At 25.1% G+C, this 26,474-nt stretch overlaps 1 protein-coding gene across 3 annotated transcripts in view; it reads right to left on the bottom strand.

The window, feature by feature from the left end:
• The window catches only part of LOC100206897 (rho guanine nucleotide exchange factor 12), a 120,411-nt gene extending 103,945 nt beyond the window's left edge, over window positions 1-16,466 (bottom strand). For 2 of the 3 annotated variants that reach the window (XM_065788090.1, XM_065788091.1), the window contains exons 1-4: window positions 16,375-16,466; window positions 3,554-3,655; window positions 3,401-3,450; window positions 1,351-1,408 (exon numbers count right to left, since the gene is read on the bottom strand). In XM_065788090.1, the coding sequence (XP_065644162.1) occupies window positions 1,351-1,408; window positions 3,401-3,450; window positions 3,554-3,655; window positions 16,375-16,396 (232 nt within the window). In that variant the 5' untranslated portion in view covers window positions 16,397-16,466. Of the gene's footprint in view, window positions 1-634; window positions 670-1,350; window positions 1,409-3,400; window positions 3,451-3,553; window positions 3,656-16,374 lie in introns of those variants that run through there. The other variant, XM_065788092.1, reaches the window with a different exon arrangement.
• Between the last annotated feature and the right edge of the window lie 10,008 nt (window positions 16,467-26,474).

Genomic DNA, 26,474 nt, shown 5'->3' with positions numbered 1-26,474 from the left:
GTGTCTCATAAGTGAAATTATAAAATTAACTTTTTGTTTAATGATAAAACATTATAGAGACTTTATATAACCATTATAGAAACTTTGTACAACATTATTGAGACTTTAATGTTAAATGGTGCTTAAATAATTTTTTTCAGAAAAATTATGAAAAATTATTTTACTAAATAAATAGTAAATTGATAATACTTAATAAGTAAATTAATAATACTTAAGTAAAATAATAACAAATTACTTAAGTGGTTTACACCTTTTAAAACTGTAAATCTTATAACAAAATCCTTAAAAACGGAAATTATTTTCAGTTATAACTGTTTTAGGATATTAAGATTATATAAAAAATTTAGATCAAAAATCTGTAAATAACTCTCTTTATCTACATCAAATCATCAAATAATAGAAAGGTGAAATTTTAAAAACATTCAAAAAAGATTATAAACATTAGTTTAAATCCTAAAACTTTTTTCAAACATTAAAACTTCTCTTTATTTAAAATATATTTTAAAATGGAAATAAATGTTCAAAAGGTCTTGAAAGATGAGCATTAAGATATATAAAGTAAAATAAAAAGAACTAAAAGAAAAAATGTTAAATTTTTATTAAAATTGAAAATACTAAAAACAACAAACTCTACCACTCGAAAAGCTCATGCATTTTCTCACAATATGTATTATAAAACAGTTTCTGGAGTGTCAAAACTAAAGTCTCTTTTAATTGCTATTTATTTGCAATAATTAAGATTAATAAAATATCAATCACAATTATTTAATAACAGTGTATTTTAAAATAAAACGTCATGGCAACAAAAACAATGGCTATTTCAACTGTAATGAATAGAATAATATCAAGAGAATAATAATAAGCTTATTAAAAACCATTTTAAATTAAAACAATAAAAAATCTGACAGATTAACTAAAACAGCTTTAATATATATATTTGAATTTTTTCAAATAATTTAAATTGAATATACTGATGTATATTCAATTTAAAATATTTTCAGCATATAAATTTCAAATAAAAATCTTTATGTTGTAAATTGTTAAAGTTATTTTTTATAAACATATTTCTGATGCATAATTTCTTACAATAGAATTACCTAACTAATTATATTATTGACTAAATAAAATCTAACGTGTAGATGATCCTTATTAAGATTATTATTTATAGATTTCTTGTTTATTTCATTTTATCAAAAATTTAAGAAAATAAAAGAATACATACTTTTTTTTTATAATTATAAATGTTTTTTTAATTCTAATATAAGACTGTGACATCATAAAATGTTTTAAATAGTTTGTGAAAAAAAAAACTTATAAAATTAGTATATACTAAAAATACAACAAACATACTTCTAATTAAGCTAACAACTTCAAGATGGTTTGACTGTGATACAACCATACCATTCACCTTAAAAAAAAAAGAAAGAAACTCATCTAGGATTATGTGTGTGATATATAATCATATATATATATAATATTGGAATATTATATATATATATATAATATATATAATATTGCGTATTTAGCTAGGTAATGCGCCATTCTGAAATAGGCAGTTTTGAGGTTTCATATATCAATTGACTATTGAATATGCTACATCGACTATGGGTTTGGGTTGGGGCAGTAATCTTTTTTTTTTCTCCATTATTGTTTTTTTTTTTTTCAATTTTTTTGTAAAAACTGTATGGATTTAAGAAAGCAAAAAAAATTGGCAAATATATATCTATATTTACGCTTTAAAACTATTAAATAATTGAGAAAATTAAATTTTATAGTTTTTCAAAAAACTACAAAAATGCAACTTTATAGACCAGAATGTTTTTTTTTAAAATCCCTTTCATTACCAGTCATCCGCTATGCGGGCTATGATACTTTTTAGTAAATGTGACGGCATTTAATTATCTAATTAAGGCTTAAAAAAGATAGGCTTTTAAAAAAATAGTTTGACAGCCATTTTTCCGACAAACAAAATAAGGTCTCATTTGTGAAATTCTAACAAATATTTTTTATAGCTTTTAAATTAATCATAACATTTCACTTACAGTCATTTTACTGTATATTGTTTGGTAACAAAAGGGTTAATACAAAATATTTTCATATTAATTTTTTTACTATTCTTATTAATTAATTTTATCAATTTTATTTAACTGCTTTTTTTTTATTTTTGTTTCATTGACTGATTATTTAAGGGATTAGCAGAGCGGAGTGTAAATACATTGACTGACTTTTTATGGAGAACATGCAGGGAGTATACATACACTGACTAATTATCTAGGGAGAACATGTATGATGAATGTTATCTTTAAAAAAACCTGCATCCCTGGCTGTTTTTAATGTTAAGCAAATTTCTCTTAATGCAGCTGCTTTGTTACTTATACCAAATCTTAATACTGACAAAGCAATATGATTTACATTTAAGATATTTAGCTTAGAGATAGTTTGTACATTTGGTGAATAAATATTTTCTTTAATAATCATTGTTAAAACTATCTGAATTTAACTTCATGCCATGTTTAGATCTTTTTGATTTATTCTGATGTGAATATTAATTGCTTTTAAAAGTATAATGCAAAAAGTGTTCAGTTGATAAAAGCAAAGCATTAAAACAAAAAAACACTTCAATTTTTTAAGTTACAGACTGTGATTTAAGATTCAATAACAGGAATTAAATTTTCCAGTGAATTTTTTCAAAGATTCTGGTTGCAGCCAACACAGTTTGGCTCATTGCATAACTTTATTAAATATTTACACATTAAACATCTAAGATCTTTTAAAAAGATCTTCTACTTGTTTAAAAGTACTCCCTATCTAATGCCACGGCTTTTTCAATTCATTAATGATTCTTTCTCTTTCCTTTTTCTCAGTGATAATGCGTACTTTAATTAATTCTTATATAATAATGGGTACTTTAATTAATTCATATATAATAATGGGTACTTTAATTCATATATAATAATAAAAGTGTATAATTAGTTTTTTTATATAAATAAATTACTAAAAATCACAATTTTTGAAAAGTTTTTTAAATCCTTTTAAAAAAGAGACCATATGATAGAACATCTCTTAAAGTTAGTAGTTCTGACTTTTCCTTTTAATTTACATATCACTTTATCGGGATTTTTGTGAGGCATTATTTATTATTTATTTATAATTTTACATTTATTTATAACTTTACTTATTTTGCATGTGTTCATGTTTTATTTTTTTTGAAATGTGTTTAACAAATAATTATAAAAACTGCTATTTGTGGTCTGGATTCAGCTAAAATAAACAAAAAATTACCAAATTATCATTTTACAAAATAACTCATAACTTATATTTATGGTTAAAATTACCCTATTGTCAGTGATCAAGATAAAAATTTAGAATGGTTTTCAATAAAAAATTGTTAACATGTTACCTTTATTATTTGGTCATCCACTTGCACCCCAGCATTAGCAGCAGCTCCATCTAAAAGGGGAAAAATAAAACATTTAATGTTAAAAAAGACATAAATACATAGCATTAAACTACATAACAAAGATTAAAAATTATGCCGAAAATTTTATCATACTTTCTTTAATAGACTGAACATATACTGGATTATCACCACTAACTGTTAAACCATATCCATTTTCATCTCTATGTATTACAACACATCTTTGAACCAGACCACCTTTAATAAAAAGTTTTTAAATTTACTAAACTATATATATGTTTGCTTAAACAAAGTAATTGTACAACAGTAAACCTCCATTGAAATTTTGCACATCAATCTTTAATTGAAAATTTTTTCACAGACGCCTTAGCAATACAGTGTTTAAAATAATTATTTAAAAGTTGCCAATCAACAATAATCAACTAAACCGACTCAATTAACTGAAATAACAATTTTGAAACATAGATTAAAAAGATTATATTATATAGTAGATTATATAGACTACTTTTTAATATATATATTTTGAAGAATCAATTTTACACTAAATTTTCACCTATCTTTCATATGTAACTCTTTATGCATTACACTATATATTTTTATACAATACTTTGTTTGACTTATATTATTATAAAGTCAGATAATTCATAAGGAAAGCTCATTGTAAAAGTCAATATATTTTTTATAAAAAAATTATACAATATTCTTTTTTACATGAGTATTTTTCATTATTATATTTCACTATACCTTAATAAAATAAAAATTTCTGCTGTTTTCATTTTAATTACTTAATTTAAAACTTACTATACCTGACTGTTTTTTTTTGGATAAAACAATTAATTTTATTATTTTTAAATTTTAGGTGATTTGATGTTAAAACATCAAATCACCTAAAATTTAGGAAATTTAGAACTATCGGTCCTCATATTTTATTCAAACTTCTTTAGATGTTGCATGTTACAAATAAAAGTTTGTGCAAAAAGTTTAGCTTAAAAAGTTGAATGGTTCCTGAGATATTTCAATTTTATTATTGATCTGGTTTTCGAAAAATAATCTGGTTTTCATGACATTTTGAAAAAACGTTTTTCATAAAATGAGAAATAACAAGGGTAAAATTATGACAATAAACATTGATATTGCTTTTTTGATGCAGAGTTTAATAAATTTACTTAAAATGCTGAAATATGAACAAAACATGCCTAAAAATTAATATCTCAAAACATCCCATTTAAACTGTTTCGTTATCTTTTTGTTTCTGTACATATAAATACCCTACATTCTAATTCTATGAGAAGAAATAAAGAAAACAGTTGTAAATTACAGTTATCCTGCATAATACAAGTAGACATTGAGAAAACATTCCTAAATTCCAGTTAATGGTTTCATGTCTTCATTTCATATCTTCATGTAATAATTTTTATATTTGGTATAACCTCTTGTTTGTGTCTTATACTTTACGATTTTCAATAGTGTTGAGATTTGCTTATTGGAGTGTGGGTGTGTATTGAATTATTTGGATCAATATTTTTTAAATAGGTAAGCAAATAATAGCAGGAATAACTTTTTTAATTTAACAACATTATTTGATAACTATTTAATTTTAATTTTGTTTTGTTTAGCAAGTTAAATTATTATCAACAGTATATCCTAAAATGTCTTCAAAGGAAAGTTATTCGGAATACACAAAGCAATGTAAAAATCAAAATTCTGTTTGGATTCAGCTTAGTCAAAATGCTTGAAAGGTTTAACAAGCTAAAAAGCTGTGTTAGAAAAGCATTAATTAACATTCCATTTGATATCGTTATTCTAGATGCTGAAATTTTGTTGATTAAAAACATTATCTCTGCATTTCTCCCAGCAAAGCTTACTGTTGAAGCCCTTTGTCAAGAAAAGATGTAAATCTGCTTTCTGCTGATGTGGCATTTTCTTTTATGTTTGAGAACTTCGGATCTTATGAACTTTCATTAAAATTAAAGAAGAAATTAGGAGACCGAATAAGCCAAAGACGAACTAATGTGTTTGGAACTCTTTAGTATTTACACTATGACAGAAAAAGTGAGATTCACACATCTTTCACTAGACTATTGAAAAAAACAATAGCCAAAGCTATTGAAAACTTTGCACATGATATTTAACACTAACATGGAAACTTCCTCAGGCGAACAGTAAGAAGCTGATGATGTGATAGAAGTGATGTTGGAAGAACAAACTAAGCCCTTAACATTAATACAAAAGTTGGAGAACAAAATTCAATTGAATTTATCGTCCAACATAACGTCTAACTCAACTCAACAAATAATAAATAGGAGTTTAATTTCAAAAATTAAATCTGAAATAAAATTCTTTGAAAAGAACGGTGTTCGTGGCAAAATATTAGAATCCGTCTACTCACATTTGATTTTGATTCTGCCATCGAGCGTGGAGTCTGAGCAAGTCTTCTCAATTGCTTGTAACTTTAGTACAAAAATTCGAACGAGACTCGGAGACGCAGCTTTAAGTGATCTCTGCTTCCTCAAGGCATATTTTAGGCAAATAAAACAATAATTTTATATTTTTTATTATCAAATGATATACCATATTAGAATGTTTCTGTACTAATTGAATTTGGTATAACTTTATGTTCCATTTTTACTTTTAAAGAAAGTATTTTTTATGCAATAAATCGTCGCATGAGAATTATAAGGTTCTATCTGCATTTTTTTATGTTAAAAGAATCTAACAATTAAAGTTTTATAATTAATAGTTAATAATTAATAATAAAAACAAACAACTTTAAAAATATTATGAATAATAATATATTTTTAATAATGAAACCATAATAACATAAACGACTTGTAATTTATAACTATAAAGAATAATAGCATTAAAACATTTTAAAATTAAATATCGAAAGTTAAGTTCTCACAACATAAAAAAATGCAGATAGAATCCTATAATTCTCATGCGACGAAATAACAATGAATTATCTCAAATAATGTTCCATTTTTACTTTTAAAGAAAGTATTTTTTATGCAATAAATAACAATGAATTATCTCAGTTATTTTTAAATTAAAATAGACAGATAAGACATAAAAAAATTTAATTTTGAATTCCAATTTTTTTTATTTTCGTCAAAATTTGCATTCCCTATATTTAGCATTAAAAATTATCTATTTTTGTTTAAATTTTTTGAATTGAATTGTTGTATATTATCAAAAGCTATCAAAGTGAGTTTTTAACTCACTTGCTGTTTATGTAGCTACAGGTTTAACTACTACTATTTTATTTTTACTAATCAAAGCATGAAATGATTAAAAGATACTATTTTAAAAAGATTACGTTATTTTCTAAACAATTTTGTTTTGCAACTTTTTGAAAAAAATGCTTATACAACTTAAAAATATTTTTTTTTTTTTTCAATAATTTAATTTCACTTATCAATAATTTAAATAAAATTTGTTCATTTATTAAACAATCAATAGAAGTAATTTGTGAAAGCACTTTACGTAACTTTAATAAAACGTTTCAAAAGATAAGTTTTAAAGTAATTTTTTTCAAACGCAATTAAAAACGTGCAATTAATTTTCACTTTGAGTTTTTTGAGTTTAATTTTAAAGATAAACTATTTTCTTTTTCATAAGGAATTGCTTTGTTTATTCTATAGCTATTTCAATAATAAAGTATTTAATTTGTAGAACTCAATTCCTGTCAATCAAAATGTTCTATTACTTTTTAAATTGATCTATCCATCTGAGGTTTTAGCCAGACAATGTGCGACCGATAAATTTTACGAAACATGTCAAGAATAAAAAACATTGTGTTATTTTAAAAAAAAATTACTTATTTTAGGCTATTAAGACGTTCAAGATATATATATATATATATATATATATATATATATATATATATATATATATATATATATATATATATATATATATATATATATATATATATGTATATATATATATATATATATATATATATATATATATATATATATATATATAAACATATATATCAATGGATCCATTCATAACTCCATCTCGTAGGATTTTTACGGTTTTTCGGAGTTCAAGAGAAATCGAGAAACCTCGACGGAACTTCGACGAGGTTTTTAGAAAATATCAATTTGTACTCGTAAAATAATTAAATTCTTATTTTATTTCTACGCTGCTTTTACAATAGTTCATGTTGTTTTCAAAATATAATTGTTCTCTTTGTTCAATATCAACATTAATTTACATCACAAAGCAATTAGTAATGCACAGTGGGCCAGGTGGTGGTGGTGGAAAAAACCTCAAAAAAAAAGCTTATTCTATTCAAAACCATATAATAAAACATTCTCGTACTTTTCCATTATACTATTTCCAAAACTCTTTTGAGTATAATAGTATCTTTTTAATAATAGAAGTTTTTAAATCCACAAAAATCAGTTGTGGTATAATAAAATGTAATGCATAATAAAATATCTTTTTTTGTCAAAAAAGCAAGAATTTTTTAATTTTTAAGCAAAGATATTGTAAACAGTAATTTTTAAAATATTATGCATGCGTGATATTAGTTAATGTATTTTAACTATTTAATAGTTAACCATAACAAAAAAAAAATTTAAGTTAAGATCATTATTTATAATATATACAAAAACTGGTCTTAAAATAACGAGGTAAGTTTTAAACATATAATACATTTTTTTTTACAACAATGCCGTATATCGTATGATCAAAATAACTTTGTCCACCATAAATCTAATATTTGGCCTACTGTGCATTGTGGCAAAATTGTGTAATAAAATGTTATCACTGATAACAAATAATAATAATTAATATTTCATTGTACTTACCTATTAGAATAAATAACTTAATTAATAGCTAAAATGTGATAACTTATCACAATTAAAATAAAATTAAAAACAAATATCTGTCACAGTCAAATTGATAATTTTTCTTTTATTGAGAAAAATGATTTCGGAAGCGTGGAAATACTTTGATAAAAGAATCGCTTGTCCAGGAAGCAGCACAAACGGCCTAATTTGTCACGTCAAAAGTTGTGCGAAAATAGATTTAAAACCATCTAGTTCCAGACCAGTTTTGACTAAGATGTCGTTAAACTATCTTCTTACCAAGTTGACAGCTCTTGATGGATACTCAATTAGGTCTATAACTCAATCTGAAACACTTGGAACGCTTTTTGAAAATTATGGGCAAAGTTTCCCAAGTCAGCGTTCACAATTTTAGAAAAAAATAAGATGTTTCATGCTGAAGCCAAATGTTTAATGATCGCTGAATTGGCTACATTTAAAGCAAAAGGAGAAAAATTTGGACTAACAGGTGACGAATGGTGTAGCAATAGAGGTAGATGATACTACAATTTAAAAATTATGGTAAAATTATGAATGGCTGTAGCTGGATGGTGAAATTGGGTACCATATTTAAATTTCCACATCAAATCTGCCAGAATCATTCAATTCATTTGAGTGTTTGTGATTTGATATACGCTAAAAAAGATTGTCGCAAAATTGTGAACAAAGAAACTGAATCGGATATTGAAACAGAAACAGAAACTGATGGAGAGACTGAAGGAGAGTTTCTTATTGAATATTCAGAGAATGAGATTGAATATAAAGAAAATATCAAAAAAAATCTACAGAAACTACGAATACTAATTAAGTTTTTAAAATATTCATTGTTTCAATATGAAGTTCTTAAAAGAATAATACACAAAATTTACGGTTCTTCGCATGACAAAGGACTGTTGCTTGACAACCGCACTAGATGGAACAGTGTTTTTCAGATGATCAAAAGATTTTTGGATTGCTTAGAAACAGTAAAAAAAACACTTGAAGAACTAAACTGCTTAAACATGTTAGATGAAATTGACTTGGATTTTTTTAAATTGTTGTCTGACTTATTGGAAGTCATTGCTGACGCTGCAGTCGCTTGTTAAAACTAAATACAACAATTTTGGAGTGTGACATCATTATGGAAATGTTAGTAAGGAAATTGAAGGTTATAGAAACTAACATCAGTTCTAATTTTGCAGAGGCGTTAATCTCCAGATATGAAAATTGTAAAAACATTATGTTGGTATCATTGAGTTGTTTGCACCATCCTGATTTTTTTAAAAATAAAAACCACACATTTTTTTACCCATCTAAAAAAGATATCCAAGTTTATGCTGCAAAATTATTTGATCAATTATTTGCAACAAAAGAAAATAGTCTCCAAACAAAATCAGATGATTGCGCTAAAAGCAAACAAGAAGAACTATCACAATCGACATCTTTTTTTGTCGAAATTCAAGAAGTTTTATATCTAAATCAATTAAACGGCTAAAAAGCCAAAAAAAGTCAAGACCTTCACTGATCAGTTAAAAGAATACGAAGTAACTGGTGTGAAATCAGAAGCAGTTTTGAAATTTGAACAAGTCATCCACAGAATTCAAGCAACTTCCTCGGAAGCAGAAAGAGTTTTCTCCTTGTCTTCCAGATTTGTCACAAAGTTTCGTAGTTCGCTTTTTGATGAAATGATAAATCTTTTCATCTTTTAAAAATATTATTTTAAAAGATCTTCAGAATAAAAACTTTTTTTAAATTTTTTTTTAGTTTTACTATAGGTACCCCAAGAAGTCTTTATTACAGAGCAATAAAAGGGCATTTAACTGAAAGTTTATGCCTTCTTCCTAACCGATGCCAGTTAGAAAGCCATTTATTATAACTTGTTTGTTAAAAGATTGTGATAAGAAAAATATTTAAGTACTAAGAAATATAAAAATAAAAACTTTTTAAAAATTTATTATTAATTATAAATCGAAAGATATAAAATTAAAAAAAAAAATACAAGAACAATGTTTAATTATCAACTAGATTTAATTTTTTAATTTATAAAAAAGTTTTATCGAAACTCCGATTTTTTCTTGACTCCAACAGAGTTTTTTCTCGATTTTGGATCCTTTGATATATATATATATATATATATATATATATATATATATATATATATATATATATATATATATATATATATATATATATACATATATACATGTATACACATATACATATATACATATATACATATATACATATATACATTAGGGTGATTCAGATTGAAATAGAAAAAAAAAATGTCACAAAAAACATTCTCCTCAAGGTTGCCTGTGTTCCTTTATCACCTAGGATCATGTGTACCAAAAATTAGACTAAAAGAAGCAATTTTAGGGGTTGCCATGTTTTATAAGATGAATTAACCATTGGTAAAATTTTGTGATTTTCTCAAATTTCGCAAATTTGTTTTTTCATTGTTTATTTATTTATAATTTAGAAATTGATAATATGGCAACCACTAGATCTTCTGCTGAGGTGTGGCTTGTTGGTAAACCTACACAAACTCTGTCGACTGCCAGACTTCCTTCAAGAGGGGATGTTCTTCGGAGGTTGCTCTTCCATCATATAGAAGAGAAACAAGAAGTGAAAAAAAGTATTCGGGCAACAATTGAAGCAGTTCTTGTTATATGGGAGAGAGGAAAAATTCCAACTCAAAGAATTGACAATGCGGAAAGAAAGTTAAAAAAACTTTATGACGAATATCTGCTGCTGAAAAAACACCGAGGATCAAAATTGGACAGCTGTCAAATGAAAGAAGGAATTTTCCACGCTGACCTTGAAGAACTTTTTGATATTTCAACCAAGAATGCATCAGAAGTTATGAAAAACGATGAAGATAAAGCATTTTTACGTCAGCAGCAAGAAGATCCATTAAGTTGTAGTATGGCAGGAATTGATCGGAATTTAACAGCTAGGGAGGCACGGAAATGAGTCCGAGAAACTAAAATGGAATTGAGGCGTCAAAGAAGTCAAGCGGAACTGATGGAAAAAACAGAACTTATTTCTTCTTCATCAGCAGTTGACATTGTGAGTGAAAGTAGCTCTAGTTCCTCGGATGATGATGAATATCAGACTCCTTCCGCTTCCAGCACACTGAGCACAAGTGGCTCAACGAAAAAGAAGATGAAAGTTCTAACAAATAATGTTGTATCATCTCTTGATCGTGTTAATATTTCTGATCGCCGTGCACTCTTCGTGGTTGGAACAGTGTCTCAGGCTCTTGGTCACTTGGTAAAAGATTTATCATTGTCGTACAGCACAATCCGCAGAAAAAGGCGATCTGTTCGTGAAGCGGTGACTACAGCTGACAAGGTTGATTTCTCTCCTGATGATCCACTTCTTCTGCATTGGGATGGAAAGCTCTTACCTGATATCACTGGTGGTCAAAAAAAAGTGGATAGAATTGCCATCCTTGTGACTGGTGGTGGGGTGGAAAAATTGCTGGGCGTTCCAAAGATTGATCGAGGTACAGGTGAGCAACAGGCTGATGCTTGCATGAAGGCTCTTAAAGACTGGAAATTGAAAGAATTTGTTCGGGGACTGGTTTTTGACACTACTTCATCTAACACTGGGTTGAACAATGGTGCCTGCACAATAATGGAGCAGAATCTTGACCGTAATCTTATATGGATAGCATGCAGGCACCATATGTTTGAAGTCATACTTTCCACCATTTTCACGACTGCATTTGGAACCAGTGGAGGACCTGAAGTTGGAATTTTTAACCGTTTCCAGAAACAATGGCCAGCAATCAACAAGGAGGTGTTCACTATAGGGAATAAAGAATTTTACAACTGCAATTTTTTTCTCAAACTCCGTGAAGAAATGGTAGTATATTATAGTGAAGCAATTAAAGGTCAACAACCCAGGGATGATTACTTAGAACTCTTGAATTTGTGCCTTATTTTCCTTGGAGGATCAACTACAACATCGGAGTTCAAAGTGAAGTTTCGGGCTCCAGGTGCAACACACAATGCACGTTGGATGGCAAAAGCTATATATTGTATAAAGATATATTTGTTTCAGGATCAATTTGTTATTACTGCAAAGGAAAAGAAAGGAATAACAGATATAAGTCTTTTTGTGGCATTTGTATACGGACAGTTTTGGAATGAAGCTCCGTTAGCTGAATGAGCACCATTCAATGATGCCAAGCTTCTTCAACGGATTCAAGAATATCCAAATCGTACAATTGCAATTAATGCAGCAAAAGTTTTGCTTCGCCACTTCTGGTATTTTTCTGAACATCTAATAGGATTGGCTTTCTTCGATTCCCGTGTCGACAACAACACCAAGAGAGACATGGCAAACAACCTGAAACAACAGCCAAGGCAGAAATCTCTCAAAAGACTTGATGCTGCCACATTCGATTGTCACAGCCCATTGTCTTCCTTCGTCACACAACGCACCGCAGAACTTTTCGATCTAATTTTGAAAAATGGAAAAGAAAAAGCTGAATCATTTTTAATGAAAGAATCTTCAGAGTGGGATATGGATTCAACATATCTTGAAATGAAGCACAAGGTTCGTCAAATGAAAGTCGTTAACGATTGCGCGGAACGAGGCATAGCACTTATAACATCCTTTAACTCAAGCGTTACGAAAGATGAAAACCAAAAGCAGTTTCTTCTTAGATTGGTTGATCTTCACCGGAAGGAATTTCCAGTTGCATCAAAGTCTACCCTGATGAAGATGACTGTTGAATGATGAAGATGATTGATTTATTATTGCCTAGTAATAGTATTTAGTATTTATTATCAATAAGAAATTGATAATAAATAATTCAGTAATATAATATAAAAAATGTAAAAATAAAAAATATTTTTTTTACTTTTTGTAACCTTATACCAAAATGTGACATAACATGGCAACCCCTAAATATCATCCGATTTGATTCAAATTTTGGCCAATAACTACTATTGTCTTTGAGAACAAGGGCCCGCTTGAGGACAAATAAATTTTTGATACAACAAATTTTGTCTCACACCAATATATATATATATATATATATATATATATATATATATATATATATATATATATATATATATATATATCAGGCCTTGTTAAGAAGCGTTATGCAGCTTGCATTTTGCCTGCTAAAAGGCGATTTGCCTACGCGTTCAGTAGCTTGCAAAAACTTTTATCTTTTAGATAATTTAAAATGTTCTAACTTTTATCTTTTAGATAATTTAAAATGTTCTAAAAGATAAAAGTTTTTGCGCAACGCAAAAACTTTTATCTTTTAGAACATTTTAAATTATCTTTTGATGTCGTTAATGTGACGTTTATTCAGAAGAAATAAAGTCGTAAGTAAAAGCATTTAACCGCAATTGTAAACTAATAGATTTATTGTTAAGGAAACAGTTTGTTTAATAATTTTTTTTGTTGTTGTTAAAAATTAGCTTAAAAAAATAAAGTGTTTTAAGTTTTATCTTAAGGAATTAAATATATAAATTCCTTTTAAATAAAAAAATTATTTTTTGTCATAACAGTTTAAAAAAAGCATGATTTATTTTGATTTAAATATTTTATTAATAAGATATATTGTTTATTGTTAATTCAATAACGTTAAGTTTTAATGGCGTTCATTTAATTTATGAAAATAAATTATGATCACAAATATGTTATCGGTAACTGATAACTAATAAAAAAAAACTCTTTATTGTTTAAAAACATTATTTAAAAGAGTTCACAAAATAAATAAGAAAAAATTTATTAACAGTTAATAAAATAACCAAAAACCAACTGTAAAATTATAAGAAAATAATCAAATATTATTTTACGTTTTATGAAAAAATTATTTTTTTCAAAATAAAATTCAGTTCATATTTGAAAAAATAATAAAAATGATTTTTCAAATAGGAACTTAGATTTTATTTGTAACTTTTGTTATAGTGAGAAAAATAAAACTGTTTGTATGATTTTTAACACATTAATAAAATAACTTTAATTATAATGCAGTACTTGAAAAGACGCTAGTGACGCAATATAACTTCTAACAATACAAAATATATTTGTCGAGTTTGAGTTACTTAGAAATGCGTTACACGTTTTCGTTAAACAGCGAAATCTTGTAACAAGGCCTGATATATATATGTATATATATATATATATATATATATATATATATATATATATATATATATATATATATATATATAAGAGAGAGAGAGAGAGAGAGAGAGAGAGAGAGAGAGAGAGAGAGAGAGAGAGAGAGAGAGATACATATATACATATATATATATATATATATATATATATATATATATATATATATATATATATATATATATATATATATATATATATTATATACATATATATATATATATATGTATATATATGTATATATATATATACATATATATATGTATATATATGTATATATATATATATATATACATATATATCAGGCATTCAAATCCCAACAAGATGTTATTGAAACTTTTAGCAATTAAGTAAAAACAATCAAATTATTATGCTGTAACATATAATTATCAAACTTAACAGTATCATGCGAAAAACATACTACAAAATAATTGAAAATGTATTCTACATGGCAAAAAGCTTGTTGTAACCCATTCAATTTACATACAAAGAAAATCACTAGTAAGTAGCTGAAAAATTTAAATATTTTATCATTATATATACAACTCTCAGAATTAGGAAAAATGAGGTTGGCAATAAATTGCTGACCTCATTTTTCCTAACTCCGAGGAAATATATAGTTATAAAATTCGTAATTTTATATAGTTAAATATATAAAATTTCAAGGCTGTATATAGTTTTTAAATTTTTATAATAATCGTATATTTTAACAATAAAAGAGTTGTGACTCTTTTATTGTTAAAATATAAAATTATTGTAAAAATAATTGAACTCATAATTAGAAATAGCTTGAATATTGCTCCTAGGAAGAAACTTTGCAAACCTTTTGAACAAAAGATTGCCAGAAGATCTTCTAGAAGATTATCTAAGTCAGAGTAAACAAGATGATAAGGATTTTGTAATATCATTATTCAAAATAAAAAAACAGGAAAAAAATAAAAAAATCTCCAAAATTTTAATACATCTTAAAATCTCATTCAAAATCATGAAAGCATATACTCAATCAATGAAATAGTAAATAACATGAAAAAAAACTTTGATGAAATTATAAGGTTGATAAAAGAGAAAATTCTCTGTTCAGAAAAATGGACTATTGTTCAATTTCTCACACTGGCACTACTTGAGGAGGTTATGTAGCGGTAATGATGATTAGTGGTAGATTTGCACCACAACTGAAATCAACTTATAAAAGGTTTTTGCTGAAGTTTACCTAAATGGTCCATCAACATATTTTTATTGTTAAAAAAAACTATTACAAATACAGTCAAAATAACTTACATCTTTATTACATTAAAAAATCTTGTACATTTTTAAGTAACTTTGTTCCTTATTTTATTAATGAAAACCGGGTCAATATAACAACCAGGTCAACATTAAAATTGTCATATCTTGTTAACTACTAAACATTTTTAGCTGAAAAATTGATACAGGGGAAGAGTTTGGTCCAAGAAGATCACCTTCTAAACGCAAGACAACACCAAAAGCGGACAGTATAATCCAAAATATCTGCATGGAAAACAGAAAAAACTACAAAACGTATTGACTAAGCTTATCCATAAAGCTAGTATTATTGTTTTAGACCAGACCAACAACGCATCAAAGCAGTTATGGCAAATAAGAAGGTTTTACAAAATATTATTACTTTATATATATTTTATATAATTTATTGTAATAACCAATAAATATTCAAAATGTTTAATTTTATTTATTTTTTATCAAGTATAACATTATAAATAAAAGAAAAAGCTTTAAATTACAACATTATTTTTCATTTTGACACTACATTTACAAAATATATTTACATACATACATATATATATATATATATATATATATATATATATATATATATATATATATATATATATATATATATATATATATATATATTATATATATATATATATATATATATATAAATCAACTCAATCATATATACATATGAAATCAAGATCATCAAAAACTTCTAATTTAATTATTTACCTGGTTTCCGAATTTCATTCATTTTACCATAAAACTCATTTTCCAGTGGTCCTGATTTTAAAACTATTTAATAAGCTTACTAAAAAATTCAATTTTTTATAATATAACAAGATTTTATATATATATATATATATATATATATATATATATATATATATATATATATATATATATATATATATAATTATAACAAGATATACATATATATATATATATATATATATATATATATATATATAATTATAACAAGATATACATATATATATATATATATATATATATATAATTATAACAAGATATACATATATATATATATATATATATATATATATATATATATATATATATATATATATAATTATAACAAGATATACATATATATATATATATATATATATATATATATATATATATATATATATATATATATATATAGTTTAAATTGCTAGTTTAGATGAGCATTCTAGCGTCATACTGAAAAAGCCTGCTGCCGGAGGCTTCAGTACATGTATCGACTGACAAATAGCTTGACATACTTTTAAAAAACTTTTTTTTTGAAAATATTAGGGACCCATTAAATATTCGAGGGTCTTGAGGGACCCCTTAAAATATTTTTTATTCAAGAAAATTTTAAATCTAGTGTTTTTGTATTAGATAGAACACATTAAGGGGGTCTCTGCATATATTTTTCAAAAATGTTGTTTTTTTGGACACCCTAATATATATATATATATATATATATATATATATATATATATATATATATATATATATATATATATATATATATATATATATATATATATATACATATATATATATAAATATATATATATTATATATATATATACATATATAATAAATAATATATATATAAATATATATATACATATATATATACATATATATATATATATATATATATATATATATATATATATATATATATATATATATATATATATATATATATATATATATATATATATATATATATAATACAGACTTGGCCAGGAATGGCATGCAACCACACAGTTTTACTGACCACGCTTATTTTTTTTTTTTTCTTTACAATTTGATCACAGTGGTTTTGATATTTTAACAACTTAAAAGCTAATAAAAAAATGGTTATGTTATGAATAACTTTTAACTATTTGATCTTTTCTTAAGATTTCATTTTACACGAAGGCTTTGAATAAAATAAATTTATTATAGTAATTGTTTAAAGTAAATGCATTTTGTGTAAATTAACAAATAATGTTATATTTAAATTGTTTTATGTAGGCATGTACTTTTTATGATAAGTTTAAACGTTAAAATTTTTTTTTTTTGATGTCTTTCTAAAAACCTTTTGAAAGATAATTTTTTAAATTATGAATAAGTTAAATTAAATCTTCCGTTGCAATGGAATGATTTAATTGCTTTATTTTTATTGTTTTTATTTTTACAATGTAATGTAAAAAAATTTTTCTTAACTAATCAGAGCATGAAATGATTAAAAATTATTATTTTAAATAGACTAGGGTATTTTTTAAACAATATAATTTTTTTTGCAACTTTTCACAAAAAATAAATGCTTATGTAATTTAAAAATAATATATTAAACACTTTTTAATAATTTAAATAAAATTTGTTCATTCATTAAACAATTATTAGAGGTAAATTGTTAAAGCGTTTTGCATAACTTTAATAAAACGTTTCAAAAGGTATATAATAAAAAATACATATAAGTTTTTAAATAATTTATTTTAAACGCAATTAAAAAAGTAACAAAAAATAATTTTCGCTTAGAGTTTGAGTTTTATTTTAGTGTTTATTATTTTTTTTTTTTCATAAGGTTTTCTTTTTTCATGATTTATTTTTTTAATTATTTTTCTAGTTTAAGTTTAGCTAGCGTTTCTTTTTTTCAACACATTTCTAAAATATTTAGAAATCATCTAAACATCTAAACAGTCATGGTCAAAACATAAAATCATTTGCGTGGCCAGCAATAGCGCTTGATTGCATGCCATTCCTGTCCAAGCCTGAATATATATATATATATATATATATATATATATATATATATATATATATATATATATATATATATATATATATATATATATACATATATGTATATATGTATGTGTATATATGTATATAAAATATATTTTATGTGTGTTTAATATAAACATATTTATATACTTATATATATATATATATATATATATATATATATATATATATATATATATATATATATATATATATATATATATATATATATATATATATATATATATATTTATATATATATATAAACTATACTTTTTTTTGAATGTATTAACTTCAATTATTCTTATATAAAGTTTATTAAAGAGACAAATGTTTTTTAAAATCGTCGCTTATAAAACTTAATTTTTTTTATAATTTTTACTTCTTATTTTACTTAAAAAAATTTTAAATAACTAAATAATATAAGTAAAACTTTATACAATTTCAAATAATAATTTAATATTAATATATAAAAATTATTAGCTACTTTATTTAAAAGCGTTTTGCTAATATAAAAACATTAGTAAAGATAAATGTGTTGAAGTTATTTATTTTCAACATAATTATCCATAATTATTATTAAAACATTTTTTTCAGCGCATTTTTTAAGATCCATGGTTAAATCATCAAAACAAAATATTATTTGCATGGTCATATAAAAACCTGAAATAGCACCCCTTCCTGGCTAAGTCTATATATATATATATATATATATATATATATATATATATATATATATATATATATATATATATATATATATATATATATATATATATATAATATATATATATATAGATATATATATATATACATATATATATATATATATATATATATATATATATATATATATATATATATATATATATATATATATATATATATATATATATATATATATATATATATATATATATATATAACCCCTAACTGGTTGTCAGAAAGTTTTTCTGTATTTTGTTGACAAAAAGTAAAAATTAAAATGCAAGACTTGAATTTTTTTTTTTTTTTTATTACTTGATAGACTGCCTGCTCCAACCAAACCCTCAGTCGATGTAGCAGCTCTCCCTTGCGAGTCTGGCTATAAGATAGTAGATGTAGTAGCATTCCGTTGCAAGTCAGGCTATTTTTCAGTCGATGTAGCAGCACTCTGTTGCGAGTCAGGCTATAAGATAGTCGATGTAGCAACACTCCGTGCATGATTTACAGTTAAAATAAATAAAAATAAAAAACATTATATTAAAAAAAATAAAAATAAAAACATTTTATTAAAAAAATAAAAATAAAAACATTGTTTATATTATTAAAAACATTCAGAATGTTTAAAAACAATCAGAGTATTTTTAAAAACATTCTGGTCAATTAAATTTGCGTTTTTTCAAAAAAACAATCAATTTGTAATTAAATGAATGGTTTTAACTTTCTGACAATACGCAAACAATGGACGAAAGTCAAAAGTAATTAAAAGTGACGTATTTGTTGGCATAAGAATCATTTTTTCGTTCTTCCAAATGCAACAATCTATAGAACTATATATATATATATATATATATATATATATATATATATATATATATATATATATATATATATATATATATATATATATATATATATATATATATATATATATATATATATATATATATATATATATATATATATATATATATATATATATATATATCAGGCCTTGTTAAGAAGCGTTACGCAGCTCGCATTTTGCTTGCGAAAAGGCGATTTGCCTACGCGCTCAGCAGTTTTGCGCTACGCAAAAACTTATATCTTTTAGAATATTTAAATTATCTTTTGATTATCGTTAGCGTGACGTTTAATTCAGAAGAAATAAAGTCGTAAGTAAAAGCATTTAACCGCAATTGTAAACTAATAGATTTTTTTGTTAAAGAAACAGTTTGTTTCATTTTTTTTTTTTTTTTATTAAAAATTAGTTAAAAAAAATAAAGTGTTTAAGTTTTATCTTAAGGAATTAAATATATAAATTCCTTTTAAATATTAAAATTATTTTTAGTCATAATAGTTTAAAAAATACACGATTTATTTATTAATAACATATTTTGTTTATTGTAATAAATAACATAAAGTTTTAATGACGTTCATTTAATTTATGAAAATAAATTATGATCACGAATATGTTATCGGTAACTGATAAATAACAAAAAAAAACTCTATTGTTTAAAAACATTATTAAAAAGAGTTCACAAATTAAATAAGAAAAAATTTATTAACAATTGATAAAATAACCAAAAACCAAATGTAAAATCATAAGAAAATAAACAAATATTTTACGTTTCATGAAAAAAATATTATTTTCAAAATAAAATTTAGTTTATATTTGAAAAAAATAATAAAAATGATTTTTTTAATAAGAACTTTGATTTTATTTGTAACTTTTGTTATAGTGAGAAAAAAAAAAACTTTTTGTATGATTTTTAACGCGTTAATAAAATAACTTTAATTACAATGCGGTACTTGTAAAGACGCTAGTGACGCAATATAACTTCTAACGATGCAAAATATATTTGCTGAGTTGAGTTACTTAAAAATGCGTTACGCGTTTTTCGCTACGCAGCGAAATCTCGTAACAAGGCCTGTATATATATATATATATATATATATATATATATATATATATATATATATATATATATATATATATATATATATATATATATATATATATATATATATATATATATATATATGTATATATGTATATATATATATAGATCTATAGTTTGTTGTCTTTGGGAAGAGCGGAAGGAAAAAAGTGATTCTTACGCCAACACATACGTCACTTTTAATTACTTTTGACTTTCGTCCAACATTTGCGTGTTGGACGAAAGTAAAAACCATTAATTTAATTACAAATAAATCGTTTTTTAAAAAAACCACAAAAACGCAAATTTGATTGACCAGAATATTTTTAAAAACATTCTGAATGTTTTTAACAATATAAACAATGTTTTTATTTTTATTTTTTTTAATAAAATGTTTTTATTTTTAATTTTTTTAATAAAATGTTTTTATTTTTATTTTTTTTACTGTAAATCATGCGCGGAGTGTTGCTACATCGACTATCTTATAGCCTGACTCGCAAGGGAGTGCTGCTACATCGACTGACAAATAGCCTGACCCGCAAGGGAGTGCTGCTACATCTACTATCTTTTAGCCTGACCCGCAAGGGAGTGTTGCTACATCGACTGAGGGTTTGGTTGGGGCAGGCAGTCTATCAATTAATAAAAAAAAAAAATTCCGGTCTTGCATTTTAATTTTTACTTTTTGTCAACAAAATATGGAAAAAACTTTCAGACAACATCTACGGTTTGTATATTTATATATATATATATATATATATATATATATATATATATATATATATATATATATATATATATATATATATATTATATATATATATATATATATATATGACATTAAAAAAATTATTTAATTTAATTAGACACTTTTAGTATTTAAAATAATACTCTTTTACAATATAAAAAACAATTTTATTATAAAAATATATACATACATACATATATACATACATACATATATACATACATACATATATACATACATACATACATACATACATACATACATACATACATACATACATACATACATACATACATACATACATACATACATACATACATACATACATACATACATACATACATACATACATACATACATACATACATACATACATACATACATATTATAAAATTATGATAAACAATAGTTGTTAAAAAAGCATCAAATTTTTTTAAACAGAATTACAATGTTGTGCATTCCTAAAGCCAACCTTATTAAACAAACTTCACAACTAAGTGTGAGCATGGAAATTGAAATAATATTAATCCTTATGACTTAACAAAAAAATTTTAATTATTTAGTAAAATTATACTTATCTATAACATATATAACTATCATAATATCAATTTATAATATAACTATTATAATCAATGGAAATAACTATGTTATAAATAGATCTATAATATGTATTTATTTTTTTATTGAGAAATGTGTGGTCGAAAAACTAGGTATCTAAGCATCATGACTGCATATTTTCGAAAATGTATATGTGAATTAGAGGAACAATATATATAAAATATGTGTGTGTGCGTGTGTGTGTGTGTGTGTGTGTGTGTGTGTGTGTGTGTGTGTGTGTGTGTGTGTGTGTGTGTGTGTGTGTGTGTGTGTGTGTGTGTGTGCATATATATATATATATATATATATATATTATATATATATATATATATATATATATATATATATATATATATAAACAGTCACAATAAATTAAAAAATTAAAAACATGTACTTATTAATAAATTTTAAAGCAAAGGATTTACTTAAAAAACTAATAACAATTAATCAAGATTTTAAATGCAACTTCTAATCTTTGAAAAAATTCAAAATCCAAGAATGTCTATCAAGAGAGCTTTTACTTTTTTTCACTATCTCTATACTTATCTCTATACTCTATCAAGAGAGCTTTTACTTTTTTAGAATTTCGATGCCATTTAATGATTATGCCGATCCCGGTATACGCGTTTTGGAATAGGTGTTCCAACAACCATACCACGACAAAAACAAAACAAAAAAGTTGATATTTAACATTCTTTACAAACCCTGTTTTTTTCAATAAACTAATAATCTAATACCAGAAAATTAATACATATTATTCCGACAATTGTTTTATAATATATAAGTGCTATAAGTTATGCCTTTTACCGAAAACCGTCAATTTTAAAACTAAGTCTACTAAATAACAGATTAAGAGTATCTTTATAAACCGAAAGCTTGTACGCAAATATTAAGCATAAAACTAAAACCAGTATTAAAGTATCTGTCTGAATTTGTTTCATTGCGAGCACTCTTTAAATAGTTGCGGCATGATATTGCTTTGTTGTAGAAGTGATTATTTGTGTATATATATTTTTGACAATATCCTATACAATAGCTATAATATAGAATTCATTTTTAATTTATAAATTGTAAACTGATTCTTTTGTAGTTGTTCCAAATCCTCTTCTGCTTAGCATAGAAATAAGTTTATTAAATACCAAAGTATTTGATGGATTTTAATAAACTACAACTGTTATTCATAGTTATTTTATTAATTTATAAGTTAGTTTGACAACTTTTTACAAAAGTTTCTATAAAGATTCTTATATTGATTTGTTTAGTCACATTTAATTATTTTTTACATAATTTTAAATATGATAAACTATAAAAGTTAATATACTCAGAAATGGGTCAGAAACAGGGCCATCTTATCCATTAGGCACTATAGGCACTGTGCCTAGAGCCTACGAATCTACAGGGGCCTACAAAAGAAATGAAAAAAAAAGAAATTTTAAAGTGTTTTTCATTTCATTAATGAGATGAAGCATAATATTCATAATTGATAAAAATGTTTATAATCAAACAGTATAATTAGATGACATTAACTTTTCGACTTTTGGTATTTGCAAAATCAACTATAACATCTTCAAATGTCATCTCTCGCATAAATAAATTCGTCTTCGAGGTCTGATGGATACAACTGAATTAGTGCCTTGGTTTTAGCCACTACTTCCTCACTCGACAAAGATCTGTTGTCAAGAAGAAAGTTAAACCTTTCGTACAATACTTTATAAGCTGCTCTGCGTTTTTCCATCTCATTATTATGTCTGTCTATGATAACGTAATACTGTTGAATACGGAAATTATCTCTGGCACTAACATTTAAACTGGGATTACTTGTATCCATAACTTCGTCATCAAATCGCTTCCGTATTCGCTTGCGTTGTGTAGCTTTTTTGTAATCAGATTCTGTGAGATCTTTTGCCTGGCCTTCGAATGTTTCAAACTTACTGCGTGTATCATGAAAATACTGTATGAGACCATCGTACAGTTTAATGATGGTGCACAGCTCAATACCCGGCTCCTGTAAGGCTTTATTGACAATATTCATCTTTTGAAGTAAATCTTTCCAAATCACACACATTAACGCAGTTTCAAAGTAGTCTAAATGTTTGACCAGTGATTTCGCTTCATGAACAGCTGCTGGTGGTTGATGTTTGCTGTTAGTGACTTCACATAATGCTTGACGAATTTGTAAGTAATTTGCATAGAAAGCTCTTGTGGCATCACTTCTAAAGAACCACCTAGTTTCTGATAAGCTTTGTAAAACAAATACGGTTTCTTTAAGAAGTTTTTAAGAGTTGACCATCTCTTCGTTGAAGCTGAGAAAAAATTATAAACTGACTGTATGACACCAAAATAATTTACAGCTGCTGAACAACACTCCACGGCAGCTAAACCAACTAAGTTTAGGCTGTGGGCAGCACATGGAACCCATTCTGCTAAATGATTAATCTCTCTAAATCTAGCTTGCACACCAGAATATATTCCACTCATATTGCTGGCATTATCATAAGATTGTGATTGGCAATTTTTGATGTCTATTCCATGAAACTGAAGAATACCAACCACAAGATTAAATACGTGTTCTCCATCATGGCGTTCAATTGGAATAAATTGAAGAAATCGCTCTACTACATTTCTGTTTTTGAGTACATAGCGAATAACAAGTGTGAGCTGATCTACATGACTAATATCAGGGGTTGAATCGATGCTAATTCCATAATATTTAGCATCCTTGATTTCGGAAATTATTTGCTTCAAAACTTTGCCCCCTAATATATTAATGAATTCATCGCGAATATATGAGCCAATCCCTGCTGAAAATTTTCTCCATTTACCAGTTTTCTTATAAAACATTCCTTGCGTACATATCGAATATTTTCACCAAATTGTCTACCTTTTAAGCTTAAATCAGATTTCAAATTCTGTGATGGGATATTCTCTGCATAATAAGCTATGAGATCAGCACTTATTTCCCATTCAGCAGGATCATTTGAAATCGATTCCTTACTATTCCTTATTCCCAATCCTAAATCTGCTACTGTTGGTTCCGCATCTGCTTGAATAACTGGTTCACTTGTAAAACTCATAGCACAACCGCATTGTTCCACAGTGTCAGTCAGCATTGGTTCTGGCTCTGGTATAACTATTTCTTGAACTTGTTGAAGAAACGAAAGAGTTTATTGAAGTGTCATTGCCAGAAGTAGCATCTACTTTATTAACATATTTTAGCAAAGAACCTTTCATTTTTTTTAATGCATCCTCTTTCCTTTGTCTTTTCTGCCGTTTAATATAGCCAGACTCGTGCTTTCTCTTGTACCCATCGCCATCGGACATGACTTGAATTTCTGAAAATCATAATAAATATTCAGTATAGAATAGACATAAAACATAAAAATAAAATAAAATATGTTAACCCATTTAAAGAGGGGGAAAACATTTAAATATATTCCATAAAACATTACATTTAACAAAACTTATTAATAATTTACAAAAACGTAATCATAACAAATAAAATACCTACCAAATAAAATCGTACTTTTTAAAATTATACGTGGAATTCTGAGAATTTTATTTTTAAATAAATGTAAACTATTGATAAATTTAAACAAACGTTTAAAACAAATAACAAACCATGGATTGCTGAATTTTTAATGGCTTTTCATGATCATAACTAAAGTAATGATAGTGAGAGAAATACAATCAATGAAATGGTTACAATTTAATTTCTTTAAGGCATAACATGTATACAGATAGAGAATAATTAAACAAACAGCCACTGTAGGCCCATTAACGACTACGTACAAAAATTAAAAAATAATGTAAATTTAATAACGTGTACATGACATTTAAATTGAAAGAAAGGCCTACAGCTACATTTTTATGCAAAGTGCCTAGAGCCTACGACGCTCCAAAAACGGCCCTGGTCAGAAACCATTAGGCGAAGCAAAAGATGGCAAATAATAGGTATGAAGGATGGCTCAGTAACAGAAAAAAAGCAAGAAAATTAAAAATTTCTGAAATTTTCTGAGGCAATTTTCTGAAATCATCTAAAACAACAGATTGCATCCAATATGACGCAGCCTCCTAAATTAAAACTCTCAATTTGGTTTCTG

This window comes from Hydra vulgaris, chromosome 01, assembly GCF_038396675.1.
Source record: "Hydra vulgaris chromosome 01, alternate assembly HydraT2T_AEP".
NCBI lineage: Eukaryota > Metazoa > Cnidaria > Hydrozoa > Anthoathecata > Hydridae > Hydra > Hydra vulgaris.
The sequence above is the reverse complement of the archived record's forward strand: the minus strand, read 5'-3'. Positions and strand labels throughout refer to the sequence as shown.